The 16,240-nt window shown below is 45.6% G+C and overlaps 1 protein-coding gene across 1 annotated transcript in view; it reads left to right on the top strand.

Moving 5' to 3' along the window:
• The window catches only part of RFX1 (regulatory factor X1), a 70,829-nt gene that overhangs the window by 20,705 nt on the left and 33,884 nt on the right, over window positions 1-16,240 (top strand). The window contains exons 3-4 of the mRNA XM_055003463.1: window positions 6,092-6,201; window positions 7,612-7,695. Coding sequence (XP_054859438.1) covers window positions 6,092-6,201; window positions 7,612-7,695 — 194 coding nt within the window. The remainder of the gene's footprint in view (window positions 1-6,091; window positions 6,202-7,611; window positions 7,696-16,240) is intronic.

Here is a 16,240-nt window from a genome sequence, read left to right as displayed (position 1 = left end):
CTACAAAGAAAAAACAATAAGAAACATAATAGGCATATTATTTATTACAGTTTTTCGTCTACAACACTTCCCTCTGTATTATCAATCAGCTTGTTGTTTTATTAATATCTTTTTTCTGTCTCATCTTCTTGATATCTCAGAACTGTATTCTTAAAAATCAAAGCCCCAAATCATTAATTCATTTCTCTTTGTCTCATAGATAGTCCATAGAAGGTTTCCAATGTGTCACAAATATAGAGAGTGTTTTATTAACACGTTAACTAATCAATGTTGTAAGCTTGGTCATCTCAGCTAAGTCCAGTCCAATCTTCCAATGCAAGTAGCTCCTTACACTTCCATTTTTGAGCATATAAGAGCCTTGCTGCTGTTACCATATATAAAATTAAAATGCAGTGCTCTTTTTTCCAATTTATTGTCCGTAATTCCTAACAAATAAAAGTCCGGTTTAAACTGTAGATTAACCTTTAAGATTCTCTACATTAACATATGTACTTGTAACTATTTTTTTTATTCGTTGCAAGTCCACCAAAGATGATAAAATGTTCCTTCTTGTTGTTCACATTTCCAACATTTATATGAGACGCCTTTGGCCATTTTTGCAATTTTGTCTGGAGACATACCACCGGTACATCATTTTGTAAAAATTGTCCTTGAGAATGGAACACAAAGTAAATCTGAGGCCCTTAACACACATTTTCCCATTGACCCATTTGTATATTGTACCCAAAATTCTTTGCCCATTTTGTCATACATTTTAAGATTTTTTTTACTGTAGCCTTTTTATGTATTGTTGACTTAATTATAACTTCATTTAAAAAAATGACTACTGGTTATAAATATTTGTGTTAGGCAAAATCAGAGATAAGAAGTAAGTAAGATGATACGTTCCTCTTCTGCTAATACAGGGATTTTCAGGTTTTGAGTTACACAGACCGTCCCTTTAAAGGCTGCTTATTTTCAGCCATGCTGAAACAGAGAATATTACCTACAGATGCAATTTTTCAATTCACTCTGCTGAAGTCCAGTTTTACTGGTTTATGTACATTGATAAATGGTTGTTTCACATAGTTTTATCTGGATGTCCGTAAGATCACAAAAAGAGCCCTGCTGGGTCAGACCAGGGGTCCATCCATTTCAGCATCCTGCCTAACACAGTGACCAACCAGTTCCTCTGGAGGACCCAACAATAGAGCATAAAGGCCAAGATGTCCCCCTGAAGTTGCTTCGTGGCACAGGTATTTGGAGGTTTATGGCCTCTGGATATGGAGTTTCCTTTCAGTCACCAAGGCTAGTAGCTACTGATAGACTTATCCTCCATGAATCTGTCTAATTCCCTTTACCTGTGGCTGTTGCTACATCCTCTGGCAGTGAATTCCACATCTTAATCACTATTGTGTAAAGACGTAGTCAGAGAATTCAGTTTACCTTGTTACCCCTTCCTCTGCTGTTTGCCATCCCAGAACAATATCAGAACCATTTGAGCAAGCCAAGAGGGTGGCCATGGCAGTTATAAGTGATTTTTTTTCTTGCTATGTGCCAGAGAAAAAGAACAAGTTCCTCAGTCAGCTGCTTCCTTTCTTTTAAACGAAGCCCAATTAAATTGATTTGCGGCAACAGAGGATTTGGTTCAGAGTTTCACCTAGATCATGTTTCTATGACTGCATTTCAGTTTTTTTACCGTTCAGCTAAAATGATGTCCTTCAGCCAATTTAATGTAGTGGTTAAGAGTGGTGGGACTCTAATCTAGAGAGCTGGCTTTGATTCCCCACTCCTCTACTTGAAGCCTGCTGGGTCAGTCACAGCTGTCTCAGAGCTCTCTTAGCCCCACCCACCTCACAGGGCGATTGTTGTGAGGATAATAACAACACACTTTGTAAACAGCTCTGAGTGGGCATTAAGTTGTCCTGAAGGGTGGTATATAAATTGAATGCTGTTGTTGTTATCTGAGCAGCCAAGATGTGTTCCTCTATGGATGACACCTTATGGAAGCTTTGAGATCTGGTGGTGATATTAGGATTATCTGAAACCCATTTGTGCTGATGCCAGCATTGATTTGCAGACTGTATCTTGCTTTGCTGCCTTTCAAAGGTGAACACTTGCAGTAGAAGGCAAAAAGCAGAAATGTCTGTTGGTATGCATATGGGCATTGAGTTGATGTATAATTGCTCGGCTTGACCAGAGCTGTATAGCTATTCCAGAATAAATGCAAAATCTGCAGGCAATCAATTAAGCACTTGTAGAATATAGTGAAAAAGAATGATCCTTGAGGAACAGATAGTGTCTTTAACAATTCACCCTCCAAGCAAACCTGTTACTTCTTTCCAAAAGTAGTTTAATTTCACACCCTACTTCTCCTCACTGGCTATGATATAAATGAAATCACAGCCTCATGGAAGCTCATTCTGGAATAAATGTTGATAGTCTTTAAGGTGGCACCAGACTTCTGTTTTGCTATAATTTACTAACACTTCTGTCCCACTGGAATTATGATACAGTTGTCATGGCATTCAGATATTTGGTACCAGTAGTACAGGTTAATGAAAGTGAAACTTCTGTTAGTGAAACTGAACATCTTCAGTGCTCTTCTTTTCTTTCTCTGTTCCTCTAACCTGTGGGTCTTAAGTAGTATTTATGAAATGTAACTGGAAATATGAGGAAGAAAGGAAGAACTCAGGTCAGAGAAGGTCAAAATATAAGCAACAAAAAAGCTTACTTGCCATAAGTTGCCCGAATTCTCATGGCCTGAACTAAAATTTTCTGCTCTTTGATCTGCTAATAATTTAGGAAGTAAAATACCTGCTGTAGACTCTGCCCACTGTAATATTAAGGGTTCAGTCTACTTCTTCTTCACCTTATTGTACCAAGGACATTCTAAGAGAACATGACTTCAGTGCTCTAATAAAAATCAGCTGAGGGCTTGAAACATCTTATTATCAGGAGACTGAAAATAAGAATGGGCAAAGCCTGTACATTTCCCCTGCGTTAACATCTTATATAGATGGCAAAATCAAGGTCACTTGGCATTGGGAACTGACAGAATATCAGTAGACAGTCTATAAGTTTTGGGAAGTGGGCCTGGTCAAACAAGATATCTCACCGAGCAGAAGTGCAGACCTTGTGAAGTATAAAGTCCAGGCTCATGCTAAAGTCTTGTGTAGCAGGCCAGCCCTTATTTTTGCAGGAGTTCCCTGGATTGGATTGGGCCGCTACAGAGAGCGGGAGTGCTCCCACACTCTGCAGCAGGCTTTGGGCCTGATCGGGCCTGTGGGAGGGCGCCGAGCTACCCAGGAGCGCACCCCCGGGAGGCCGGTGCCTCCCCTGCCGGCCAGGTAAGCAGGGGTGGGAGGCGGAGAGTGGGAGCAGGGTATCCCCTGCCCCCAGCAAGGGACTGGCAACCCTAATTCTCAAGCAAGGGAGACTCATTGTGCAGGTTTGGTCCCATGGCCTAGAGCACAGGGGCATTTGCTGCCAGAGTGCAACAAACCAGGATTTTCCCCAACTGTGACCAACTGCGTACAGTCTGTGTGAACATTCTTTGGAGATGTAGATCCTAAGGAACCAAATGGAATTCTGTGCCTGCCTTTTGCACTTGTGTGGACAGACTGCTCTCTCATCTCTCAGTGGCTCAGCTGTCTCCAGCCATGTGCACAGTGGTATTGTTATGCGGTGCTGATCAGTCTTCATGTTAGCTTCGTGTTCAGCTTTTCAAGGAAACAGTCCTGAAACCCTCGAAATGATAAGAAAGTAAACAAGTTCACAGTCCTCATACAGGTGGCCCAGATTGACTTCCCTGGCCTTTTCTCCCCCTCCTCCAGAGCATGTCAAATGAGACACTTGTGAAATGTGAACTCTTGCTTTGTGATTACAATCATGGATGGGGATGAACAGCCGCCTTCCGCCACCCCATCCTGGGAAAAACGGAGGGTGTCAGTTGGTTTCTGCACCTACTATGATGCGAATGTTTATTCAAAACCAATCTGCCTGGAGCTTTAGTAGAAACTAGCAGGGATTAGCTGGCCAAGGTTCCAGGTTATAAAAGCCTTGCCTGTTTTATTTTCAAGAAAAGGATCTGCTAGAGCTGAAACCCTTTTGGCAGCCTCACCATGTATTATGATTGCCTCTATGCAATGCCTTTTGACCGTAAGTATCTGCAAAGGACTTTCTACTTAGGACCTGCCGTGCCGTGGAGGTAGAGCTTTCTTGCAAATCTGTTGTGGCCAGTGGAATTACAATGGAGAAGAAGCAAGCCCCATTCAGACAGGAAGATGCTGAGCCCAAACTTCTGAGCACTGTGACTTCAACGCTCTGCTGTCACTGCTGAAAGCTTCTTGGTCGCCACAGTTGCTGCATGGTTCATGTCCATTCTTGCTTCTGGGGAAGAAACGGGTCTACTGCCCAGAAGTATTTGTGAAGCTAAAGCGCTTTCTGAAAAACAACAAAACCATGCATTTTTTCTCTTCGCTTGCTCTAGCATAGATTTGAGGCCAGTAGTACAATATCCTATTTTAGAGCGGGCAGGGGAAGATCCCAGAAAGAGAGAAGAGCCTCAAAAGGTACCCCAAATAAGAAATGTTTAACATCCTATTTCAAGATCACTCTCTTTATCAGGAGTAACTACAAAACGTGACAGATAGATGTGCGAGTGGACTCAGAATCTCCTTGAGGTTCTCTGCCATTTTTTGCTGCAATATTCCAGCCTGCTATAATTTGAGACTGGGGAGAGAAGTTTGCTGTGAGAGAACAGTCAGTTTAGGTCCTATCTAGATTTCCATGGGTGTATGGGAGGTAGTTTTTGCTAATCCCCTCTCCTGCCGGGATCCCCCCACTATACTTTGGGAGTCCTCTGTCCACTCAGGAGCTGCATTTGGGGTGTGTGTTTTGAGGCTGCCATGTGAGAGGAATCAGAAACAACCCTGGATGTGTGTTCCTGTTCTGAGATGGGTGGCCCACAGCCTTCAAAGAGTTAAATTTTATGAACCTACTCAACCACTATGGTACTTTTATGAGGCCCTGCTTTCTGAGATTAGACAGGTGGCCACCTGAGAGAGGGCCTGCTTGGTTGTTTATTTAATTTGTTTATTATTTTCAACTTTTATTTCACCCACCCTGCAAAAGCAGGCCCCAAACTCTCAAAACCCCTCCTCAGCGAGACTCACCTGTCCCCTTCTCTTGCTGTCTTCTGCCAGTGGGTAGTGACTTTTTTGTTTCATCTGGCATACCCTCAGTGATCCCTCCTTCCATTTGTTTTTAAAATGTTGTTATGGGTATTTTAGCTTGGTTGTAATCGTTTTAATGATGTGTTTGTGATGTATATGGATTCCTTGCAATAAATGTGCATTGTTTATTGCACAAAGTAAAAACAGAGCAAAGCCTAATGATCCCCTCTAAGAGAAATGCCTGTTTGTGCTTTGGGATAGTGTCTCCCTGGTATGCTTAATTGTTAAGCATCATGCTTTTTCAAATCTGAGACTAGGATTGAGGTATCTATTTATTGAGATGACCTGGCCCTCCAAATTCTGGATAGGTACATAGAAATATAGGAAGTGGAATCCTACTTCCACACACACCCTTCCCAAGAAAATTGGATCAGCAGCATTTCTAGGAGCAACAGCAAAGCAAGCACGCAGCCTGAGAAATGTAAGCCAGGATTCCATGCAGTGATGATGGAGCACAGCTCTTGAGTTATGTGGGATAGCCAAATGTAGCATGCCAACCTTCCCAAAGCTAACTGTGGAATGGAGTATAGGAACATAGAAGGTTTTTTTGCCTTTCTCTGGGCATAGAGCAACAGTCATTGGGGGAGTGGGGAGGTAGCTGTGAATTCTCTGCATTGTGTGGGGGTTAGACTAGATAGCCCTTGGGGTCCTTCTAGCTCTGTGTTTGTATGTTTCTGTGCCTCTTGGCCTTTGGTTATAAATTGGAGCAACTGAAACCTACTTCCTGATGCCTAATCTGCTCCCCTTCTAGGGGCCCAGAGTCCAGTCTTGTGCTCCACCCCCCAGTTTTTCTTTTGAAGTTGGGATAGCCAGGCCTTTCTTTGATTGCCTTCCTGAGGTCCTTGTGTAAACCTCTTTCTTCTGCATCTCTACAGAAGGCTCCATGAGGCCCAGCGACACAGTTTCAGAGTCCAGCCCAGGCTCCACAGCCACACAGTCAGGGGTGCCGACGCAAGTGGTCCAACAAGTCCAGGCTACACAGCAGGTATTTTGATCAACCATGTTTGTTGTGGCAAAGAGTGGTATAATGCACCAGTTGGGACATATCTTTCAATATGGAATCTCTAAAAAACTGGGTTGATTTTATTGTTTGGGGGTGGGTGGGTAGGTCTGCTGGGTTCTATTCTCAGACTTTTAGTAGGGTCTGGAGCAGGGGAGCATAAGCCAAGTGTAGTAAATTTATTTATTTATAACATTTGTTTAGAACATTTGTTATTTATAACATTTGCTACCTTTCCACCCAAATAGGGTCCTTGAGGCAGGAAACATCAACACATTGAAACATTTCAAACATTACAACAGCATTTAAAATTAAGTATATATAAAGTAATTCAGTACAAACATATAAACACAGAAGCTTCCAATACACCAAAACCAGGGAGGAGGGCCAATAACTGTTATTGGATTTATGTGGAAGACTGCGTTAGAGGGGGACAGATGAATCTCCTTGGGGAGGTCATTCCAAAGTTTGGGCACCTCAATCAAGAAGGCCCTTTCTCCGGTTGCTACCTGCTTAGCCTCAGGTGGTTGGGGCAACTGAAGCAGGGCTTCCGAAGATGACCTGAGTGGACAGGAAGTTTCGTATTGGAGAAAACAGTCCTTAAAAGATGCTGGCCCAAAGCTGTATACGGCTTTAAAAGTGAATACCAACACCTTGAATTGGATCCAGAAACAAACTGGGAGCCAGTATAGGTGGAACAAGACTAGAGGGATATGGTCCCTATTAGGAATGTGCACACGAAAAAGATTCAGGTTTCCTGCTTTGGGTTTTCCTAAGCGGGAAAACAATCTAGAATAACCCGAATCCCAAAGCAACAAGCCAAATCGGAGACCCGAAGTGCGCACCCCTAGTTCCTATGACTGTAGCATTTGGAGTAGGATCTGGGAGACCCCTGTTAAAACCCCTACTCTTACCACGGAGGCTTGCTTGGTGGCCTTGGGCCAGTCTCGATCTCACCTGCCTCAAAAAGTTGTTGTGAGGATAAAATGATGGAGAGGAGAATGATGTCACCAGCTTAGGATCTCCATTGGGGAGGAAGACAGGGTACAAATGAAGTAAAGTCATTATAAAATAAAAGTAAGAAAAGGGCTGAGCACAGGCTGCCGAGGCTGTGTGGAGAGGCGTACGGTCCTTTTAGTTAGTGTGAGAAGTTTGGAGTGTGGTTCCTGTATTTTGTTCCAGAAACTGTTCTCAAGTCATTAAAGTCCCCCCCCCCCCGCCCTCTGCTGGCCTCAGAGCCCCCCCCTTTATTAAATGCAAAAAGAAGTGCTTTATTGGCTAGATTTCTCTAAGAGACGCTTATAAGTGGTGCTGGCCACTCAGGGACAAATGTTTACCTGCCACTGTTGTGAATTGTCTCCATTTGCCTACAACCTAAGCTCTTTCGTTTGGCAGAGGCTATTGGTTCAAGCCAGTGTGCAGACTAAGGCGGGAACAGTATCCCCTCTGCAACTTACAGGTGTCCAAGTACCCCAACAGGTGAGTCTCATCTGTTTCTCTGGTTGTACTTCAAGTAACTGGTGCAAGTTCAAAGCACCCGCAACCTGCCTGTGGGCTGATATTGAGGTTCTTCAAATGCTGCCCTGAACGTGCGGCATTTGCCTTACTGTCATGAAAAGTTGGGCCCCTCCGTGCTACAAGCACAGACTGCTCTAGCTGGCATGGCTTTCCCCAAGGAACCTTGTGAATTCAAGCCCAACTTGGTCACAGCTTGGAAGCTAAGCAGGGTCAGCTGTGGTTAGTACTTGCATGGGAAACCACTGAGGAAGACAAGGGCTGTTATAGAGGGGAAGGCGATAGCAATACACCTCTGCTCATTTCTTGCCTTGAAAATCCCTTGAAGAATCACCATACATCGGTTTCAGAAGGGTAGCTGTGCAGGTCTGCAGTAGAAGAGGAATAGCACCTTAAAGTAGAAGAGTCCAATAGCACCTTAAAGACCGACAGGATTTCCAAGATATAAGCTTTTTGAGATTCAGAACTGCCTTTGTCAATCAACTGTGACTTGTCAGCTCATTATTATTATTATTATTATTATTATTATTATTAGTAGTAGTAGTAGTAGTAGTAGTAGTAGTACTACTACTACTACTACTACTACTACTACTACTACTACTACTGGTGGTGGTGGTGGTGGTGGTGGTGGTGGTGGTGGTGGTTGCTGTTGTGCTGAGTATCTTTTGTTGCAGAAATTGTCCCATTGTAGAAATGGTTTCCAATAAATGCTTTGTAGATACCTCCTTTGGTATCTTTTGAAGAAAAGACTAGTCACTTGTGGGGGATAATCTACGTGTAGAATCTAGGGTTCAGGTGGGCAAAACAAAGGCTCATCCAAAAATCAAAACTCAGTCCCTGCCTTAATATGCCTGAGGCCCATGCAGGGAAGGTGGGTGAGGTTATCTATTCAACATCCGCTCACTTTTGTTCCCACCCTCCTGCTGGCACTTTAACAGAGACAAGAGGTGTCCTTTAAAGACATGTTTGTTCTCTAAGCTCTCAAAGGTTCTGTCTGAAGTTTCAATCATGTGGTCATCCCCACTGATGATGGTTATTCGAGATAATCATAGAACCATAGATTTTGTAGTTATCTTTGTCTGCCAGTTGGCTGTCTTTCCTGAAGCAGGACAAATTGATTCCTTACAAATTCCTGACATTTGACAATTAAAGATGACGTATTAAACTGAGCGAGATTGTTCTGACAAGGTTAGAGATACTTCCTCTGAAGGAGGATTCGTGGATGGGCTTTGCATTCATATTTTAGGGGCTGACTCATCAATATGTTTATTTATTTACATTATTTATACTCTGCCTTTTTCACTGAGACTCAAGGCAGATTACACAGTGCAAGTCAGTACAATCAACAAACTGAGACATTTAATAATGCAGTAGGGTTTGGACTGCAGAAACCTGAAAACAAGCAGAAATCTGATATGGAGCTGAAACAAAGCATAATCATTCAAACATGACATGTTAAACAATGCAGAAAGTACCTAATAGAAGGATACTTACAGCAACAGACAGTACACAGTAATGTAGTCTGAAGTCCTTATCTCTTTACCAATGCATCTTTCTGGACCATTTTATTACAGTATTGCTCTGTTACCTATGTAAAAAAGTCCTCCTGGATGATTCAGTTTTGCATATTTTGCAGAAAGCCAAGAGAGTGGGAGCTTGTCTAACCTCATCAAGCAGGCCATTCCATAAGGTGGGGGCCTCAAGAGAGAAAGCGCATATATGGGCAGTTGCTGATTTTGCCCCATTTTCAGGGTGGCATCTGCAGAAGGGTCTGTTCAGATGAGCAAAGCTGTCATGGCGGAGTATAGGCAGTCCTGCAGATATGAGGGACCAAGGCCGTGCCGAGCTTTGTATCTCATAGCCGATACCTTGATTTGAGCCCAGTAACTGATGGGCAGCCAATGGAGTGACTGCAGAATGGGGTATGTGAGGCCCCGCCCCACTCGCCGCAGACTCCCCGCCTTCTGCCGTCCTCCCAGGTGTTCCAAGGGGAAGAGTTCCCTCTGCCTCAGATGTTGGCAGTGGCGGTGGTCGATGTCCAGTCTGGGCTAAATATTATTATATCATCGATATACACCCGGGCAAACTCCTGGCAATGTACGAGCATGTGGTCAACTAGCCTCTATGTCAGGTCTGTTGCCCACAGTCCCTCCATCTTTCTGAACTTTGCATTCATCTTCTGTGTGTGTGTAGTTTTTCACATAAGCTGTCCAGCTCCTGGGAAGACTGCACTCTTATCTAAGATAGCTCACCACAGCGGCCTTGGGACAGCTCCTTCTTACTCTCCCACTGACTATGCCCAGCTGGTCGGGAACCGAGGGTGGGGGGCTTACAGAGAGGGACTGAAACCTTGTAGCAAACATTCCATACGTCATTCTCAACAAGAGCCTGTGTACAGCCAGACACTTTTATTGCTTCTATGTAACCTATGGACATATATACGCAGTAGTTATGATTTCTCATTAAAAAACCTTGACTCAAGAGAGCTTGGATTTCTTGCTGTAAGGGGGCAGTCAGCTCCAACGTATCCTGTTTTCCATAGACTGACACTGGAAGGTCGTGGCTGCCCCGTGGAGCTTGAAGGGCATGACCTTGAACTGGAACAGCCCTTGGGGGGTGGCAAAGGCTGTCTTCTCGTGATCTTCCGCAGCCATGGGTATCTGCCAGTACCCCTTTGTGAAGTCTAGGGCTGACAGATACTGTGCCATCCCTAGCTGGTCGATGAGACCCCCCTCCTGCCAGCTGGGTCATAAGGCTGCGCTCCCTCCCTCCCTCTGTCTCTCTCTCTCTCTCTCTGCACTCAAACCCAACTTCTTCTCCTCCTCGGCTTCACTGGGACTCTCCCCCTTTATAGCACCCGACCGCCCTGCCTCCCTGGGTGTCCACCAGTCTGCCATGGCCTCCCATCACCCAGCTCCTTTCCCCCCTCCCAATTGGCCCCTGCTTCTGCCCCTCCAGTTGTACTCCTCCCTGGCCGTCCCCTCCCGGCCAGCCCTTTCCCCCCACCCTTCCAGTGCTTCCCCATTGTGATTGGGGCCCCACCTGTCTGTCAGACTGGGGTGCCCTCTCCGGCGTCTCTCTGCCACTCAGAAGTGAGGGTGAGCCTCCCGTCTGGGGCTTCCGGGCCCTCTCACCACCTGGCGTCTGCCTCGCCTGGCCCACACCCGGCGTCTGCCTCGCTTCTCCGGGGCCCTCCCAGCACCCATCTCCCCGGGTTCTAGGCCCGCTGCTGATTCTGCTTCCTCCTGCCTCCGGCTGTCTGGCTGCGCAGCCTGGCCTGCTCCCGGTGGCCAGCCCGAGCCCAGCAGCGGCAGAAGCAGCAGCTCTGCTGCGCTCAGCTGTTTGGCAGGCTCCTCTGGCAGGTCTCGGCTCCGCCAGCGCACGTCTCCAGCATTTGGGCTCTTGTGGGGCACGGGGCCGGCTGGTAAGTGGGGCGGGGGGCTCGGGGGATCCTGCCCAGGCCGTCAGGGGGGGCGGGGAAAGGGGTTCCACCTCGGCCCAGTCTGGGGCAGGAGGAGCTGGCCCCGGACAGGGTAATATGCATGCTCTGCCTAGCTCTCGATAATAACGAAGCTGCACTTTTCTGTAGCAACTAGAAGCTCCAACTTTGACTTCCAGGGAAGACCTATGTAGAGTGCATTACTGTAGACTAGTCTTTATGTTAACTGTGGCCTGGATCCAGGTGGCCAGATCAGCTGTCTCAAGTCAGGGTGCCGTCGTCCAGCCTAGACTGAGTTGGAAGAAGGCCTTTTTTGCAGCTGCATTAACTTGTTTCTCCAGCAGCAGTGCTGGATCCAGTATAACCCCTAAGGTCATAACCGAATCAGCAAGGGTCAGCTGAACCCCATTGAAAGTGGGGAGTCCAATGTCCTTCAAGGCCTCAGCCTTCCCAGCCAGCATCGTTTCCATCTTGTCTGGGTTCAGTTTCAATTTATTTTCTTTCAGCCATTAGACCACAGCAGTCAGGCAGCGGCTCAAGAACTCTTCTGCTTCCGTGGGAGATTTGGATAGAGAGAGATAGCTAAGAAAAGAATTTGCTCATGGTGATGGTTTGGATTACTTGCAGAGAAATCCTACGCAAAGTTATACCCTTGAAAATTCACTTGCCTTAGAAGGATGTTTAGGATTGTGCTGTTGGAAATTGTTGGTTTGAGCTTTCTAGTAGGTTTAGATGTCAGCAACTTTTAGTATGTGTCAGGCTACAATCAGGGTGTTATTTCTATATTCTCTAAGACCTTGCTTCTTTCAACCCATAGTTATAGTGTTTTTATTCCCAAGCACTGCAACGTCTGCCGTGGTTCAGCTGCCTAAGCAGCAGTTCTCCTGAGCACTTTCTTTATCAGCTAATTTACCTGATATCTAAGGCCCATGTTTTTATGTTTTAGTGGCTTTTTATTGGGGAACTCTTTAAAAGATACACAACTAAGACTATAGATAGAGCATGTAAAGAGAGGCAGGGTAATACAGTGTTGAGAATGTTGGACATGGCCAGCAAGACCTGGATTCAAATTGCCGCTTAGCCATGGAAGCTCCCTGCGGGGGACACTGGCCAATGCACTGTCTCTAAATCTCATCTTCTTCACAGGGCAACTGTTGCAGTGAAAAATGATTAAATCAGTGTATATATGTCACACTGAGCTTATGAAAAGTAGAGATCTCTATAAATCACTGCACAGATTAGTGGGTTGGTTTCCAGACTGAACTGGCAATTTCCACTGAACCTTTCCTGCTGCAGACTCCCTTCAGGGTCCCCTGTCCCCAAAAGCAGCACTTTGTGGAGTGGGCTGCAGCAGGAGGGAGTGGCAGGAAAGATCCGTTCCATCATTGAAGAATTTAGTCTAGATTCAATCCTGAAAAGGTAATTTTATTTTGTGAATTCCTGAAGATCACATCAAGAGTTTTCAACTTACTACTTGGTTTGGAAAGCTATCTCCCCCTGCCCTTTATTTTTGGTATCAATAAATCTTAATTCTCAACATGGGCAAATCTGTGGATTCTTAAATCCAGAACCTGGAACCATAAAATGACAAAACAGATCTTTCTACAGCCTGAAAAAAGCTCCATGTTTGCAGAAAACTCTAATGTCCCCCCCCCCAATACATTGGGGGAGTTTAAAATAACAGAAGCAGCAGCTGTAAGAAATGAATGGTCTCACTGGCTGTTGCTAGGCAACCACACAATATTGTCAGCCTTCAAGCCATGTTTTCTATCAGTAAAAGGCAGGGGGAGGGCCTTTTTCAGGCCTGTATTGGCCTTTGAGGGAGGACTCAGGGGGGCTATGCCCACCAGCAACCATTGGGTGACTTGTTACCACCCAAATTGCACGTCTCACCCAGGCCCAGCTGCTTGCTACAGTTCAACACAGCAAGAGAGAGAGTCACGAAAATAGCAATAACCAAAACAAATGTCGTGACAAACTAACTAACAAATCCAATAAAAAGTATTCACTCAATCCAATTATTATGATGTCTCAACATGCATTTTATAAATATTATTCAGTGCGACCAATTAAACACACACACACAACAAGCCTTGCCACGGCCGCTGCAATTCGCAGTACAATCAAATGAGTTCATACAGGGAGGTCACATAAAGTGTGTCGTGCCAGTACCAACATTTATACAGTACCCATTGTAATTAAAGTGCAAGTGCTACAATATATACAGTTCATAGAGCACAATGTGCCTCCCAACTCCTGTAAAAATATATAGAAAATCTGCAAGCAAGCAGCTTGTGGATGTCAATGACGGGAAGGCGGTCCAGTCAAGGACGTGCCATCTGACAGTTGGACCGGTTCCTGGGCAGAAGACCGTTTCAGACCTTTTTCAAAGACGGCAAGATGTAGCAAGAACAAGTGCTGACGTAATCCTTCCTCCGCTCCTTAGCCAATCAGTGCTTCACTTTCTTTCTATGCCGGTTAGCTATTCAAACAGGTACCTTCGACAGCCATTTTATCTATCCAACATCGTAATAAATGGATTGAGTGAATACTTTTTATTGGATTTGTTAGTTAGTTTGTCACGACATTTGTTTTGGTTATTGCTACAGTTCAACAGCAGCCATCTCACAAAAGACAGTAATGTATAATAGTTAGAGATTCAGACTGGGATCTGGGAGACCGAGTTTGAATTTCCACTCTGCTGTGGAAGCTCACTAGGTGACTTTGGGCCAGTCATCCATACTCAGCCTAGCCTTAGAGGGTTGTTGTGAAGATAAAATGGAGGAGAAAAGAATAACATAAGCTGCTTTGGGTCCCCATTGTGGAGAAAAGAAGGAAGATGGGGGGCAAATAAAAGGTAGGTTGGTGGGTGGGTGTGAAGGAGAGAAGGAACCAGGGAATGGTGAGGGTGTGGGAGGAGAAAAAGATGAAATAGCATGGGGCTGGGGGATGCAGAGGAAAGTGAAATACTCCCCTGCAAGTCCTTGCAGGCTCCCCACCATGCATCTGGACCTGGCTAGCACCATGCAGATAGGCCCAACCTGCACCACCCAACTGGGCTGAGTAGCCGCTCAACCAGCAAGCGGGGAGCAGAACTCACCAGGGCTTCTTTCTTCTGGAAGTGACGTCGTCGATCTGGCTGCAGGAGGGCTCCTGAGCTTCTCACAAGGCCGATTCTTTAAGATCAGCCTGTTTGAGGCCAAAATCGGCCCTGCAGAAAGTGGCAGGAGCACTCCCACAGCCACTGTGATGACATCACTTCTGGAAGGGACATCGTTACGTCAGCTGGGAGTGTAGTACACACTGCCCATTTGCCAAGGTGGTCTGTCTGCCAGTAGTGGGTGATTGCTGAGTGGCTTGTCCCCTTCCACTGATCGCCAGTGATCAGCCTGTAGAGGTGTAAACCGCCAGGAGTTTGCCTGCCACTTGACCAGCAGGCACCTGGCAAGCGTAGCAGTCGCCATGCCTCTGGGTCTTGTCTGGCACCCGCAGCTGCCACATACCTGGGCCTGAAGGCAGCAGCCAGCACCCTGCAACTGGACCCAGCTGCAGCATCTGGCACCATGCAACTGGGCCAGGGCCAGCTGGCACCACACAACTGGGCTCAGCCCTGCTAGCACTGTAGAACTGGGTCTAGCTCAGCAGGAGCAGCCACCATCCAACTGGGCCCAGCTGCAGCAGCTGGGACTGCACAGAGTTTTCTCAGGGAAAGCCTGTCGGGGAAGAAAGGAGGAAAAGCTGGAGGTGGGGGCAGAAAAAAGTAGGTTGGCCGGTGGATAGGAAGGAGAGAGGGAAGCAGGAAAAGGGGAGCGGTTATAGGGGCTTTCAGGGAAGGGAATGAGGAAATAGCGGGGGGGAGGAATTAGGGAGATGCCCCTTGCAAGTGCTTGCAGGTCTCCTACTTATTACCATAGAATTCTTTTAGGAGTCTAGAGCGGTAAAACGGTTTTCAGTAGCCTCTAAGAATAGCTCACATGGATAGATGTAGAGGAAACTGTTTCAGAAGCATCCAGAACCCGGCTATGTACTTTTAAAGCAACTCTCATCTGGAATTTCTGCTTATAAAATGTAGAGATTAAATTTAATACTTTTAAAGTATTTCAAAAGCCCTCTTTCCCTTTTGCACATAAATTCCTACTTCCCTTTAATTTTTGGAGCTAATTGCAGTGCAGCAGTAATTTTGCCTTTTTGCTAACCACGAGTCATGCTGAACCACAGTTTACACCATCCTGGTTAGAAGTGTGTGTGGGATTTTAGTACATGAGAGGAGATGGAAGGGGAAAGATTGTGAGGTACTCCTAATCTCCTGCCAAGGTTTTGGAGATTAGAGATCAGCACCTGTCCTAAAAGTGCAGCACAAAACTCCTCAAGGGAGCCAAATACAAATGGGAATGTCTTCCCAGCCCTGGCACCTCTGTTTAAAAGATTTCAAGCAGGTGGGATTGAGAAAGAACTACCCATGACTGAGATTGTGGAGAGTTGTGTCACCAATCGGAGTGGGCATTGTTGAGCTTGATGGACCAGTGGCCTGACTCCGTATAAACACTGCACTACCTAACACATTTTTATCTCCCCGAGGAGCTCAGGGTGGCATGCATGTTTCTTTCTTCTTACAGTTTATCCTTACACGAACCCTGTGAGGTTAGGTAAGATAAGGTAGGCTCAGAATGAATGATTGGCCCAGGGCCCACCAGTCAGCTTAGTGGATGAGTGGAGATTTTAACCCAAATCTCCCAGGTCCTTGTGCTGCACTCTAACCCTTATATTAAGCAGCTTTGCATGTTCATATGCTTGTCCAGGCTGCATAATCTACAATAGGTTCTTTGGGCCTGCTAGTTGATTCAGCCTTTGGGATTCATGCTATCCAACTGACGATTGACTTGGTCTGGCTGCAAATGTTACAGATTTTTGAGATATCTTGTATTGATCAAATAAACTTGATTGCTAAAACTTGCATTCCTCTTCTGGTTTCTTTCTTCTTTCCTGTTGACTTCAGCTCAGTTTTCAGCATCCTGCCAGAGGTAACAATTCCATGTTTTATTTGGATCTGTCAGTGAACTTCACTCGAGA

The sequence above is a fragment of the Eublepharis macularius genome, chromosome 19, assembly GCF_028583425.1.
Source record: "Eublepharis macularius isolate TG4126 chromosome 19, MPM_Emac_v1.0, whole genome shotgun sequence".
NCBI lineage: Eukaryota > Metazoa > Chordata > Lepidosauria > Squamata > Eublepharidae > Eublepharis > Eublepharis macularius.
This window is presented reverse-complemented; position numbering and strand designations above follow the sequence as displayed.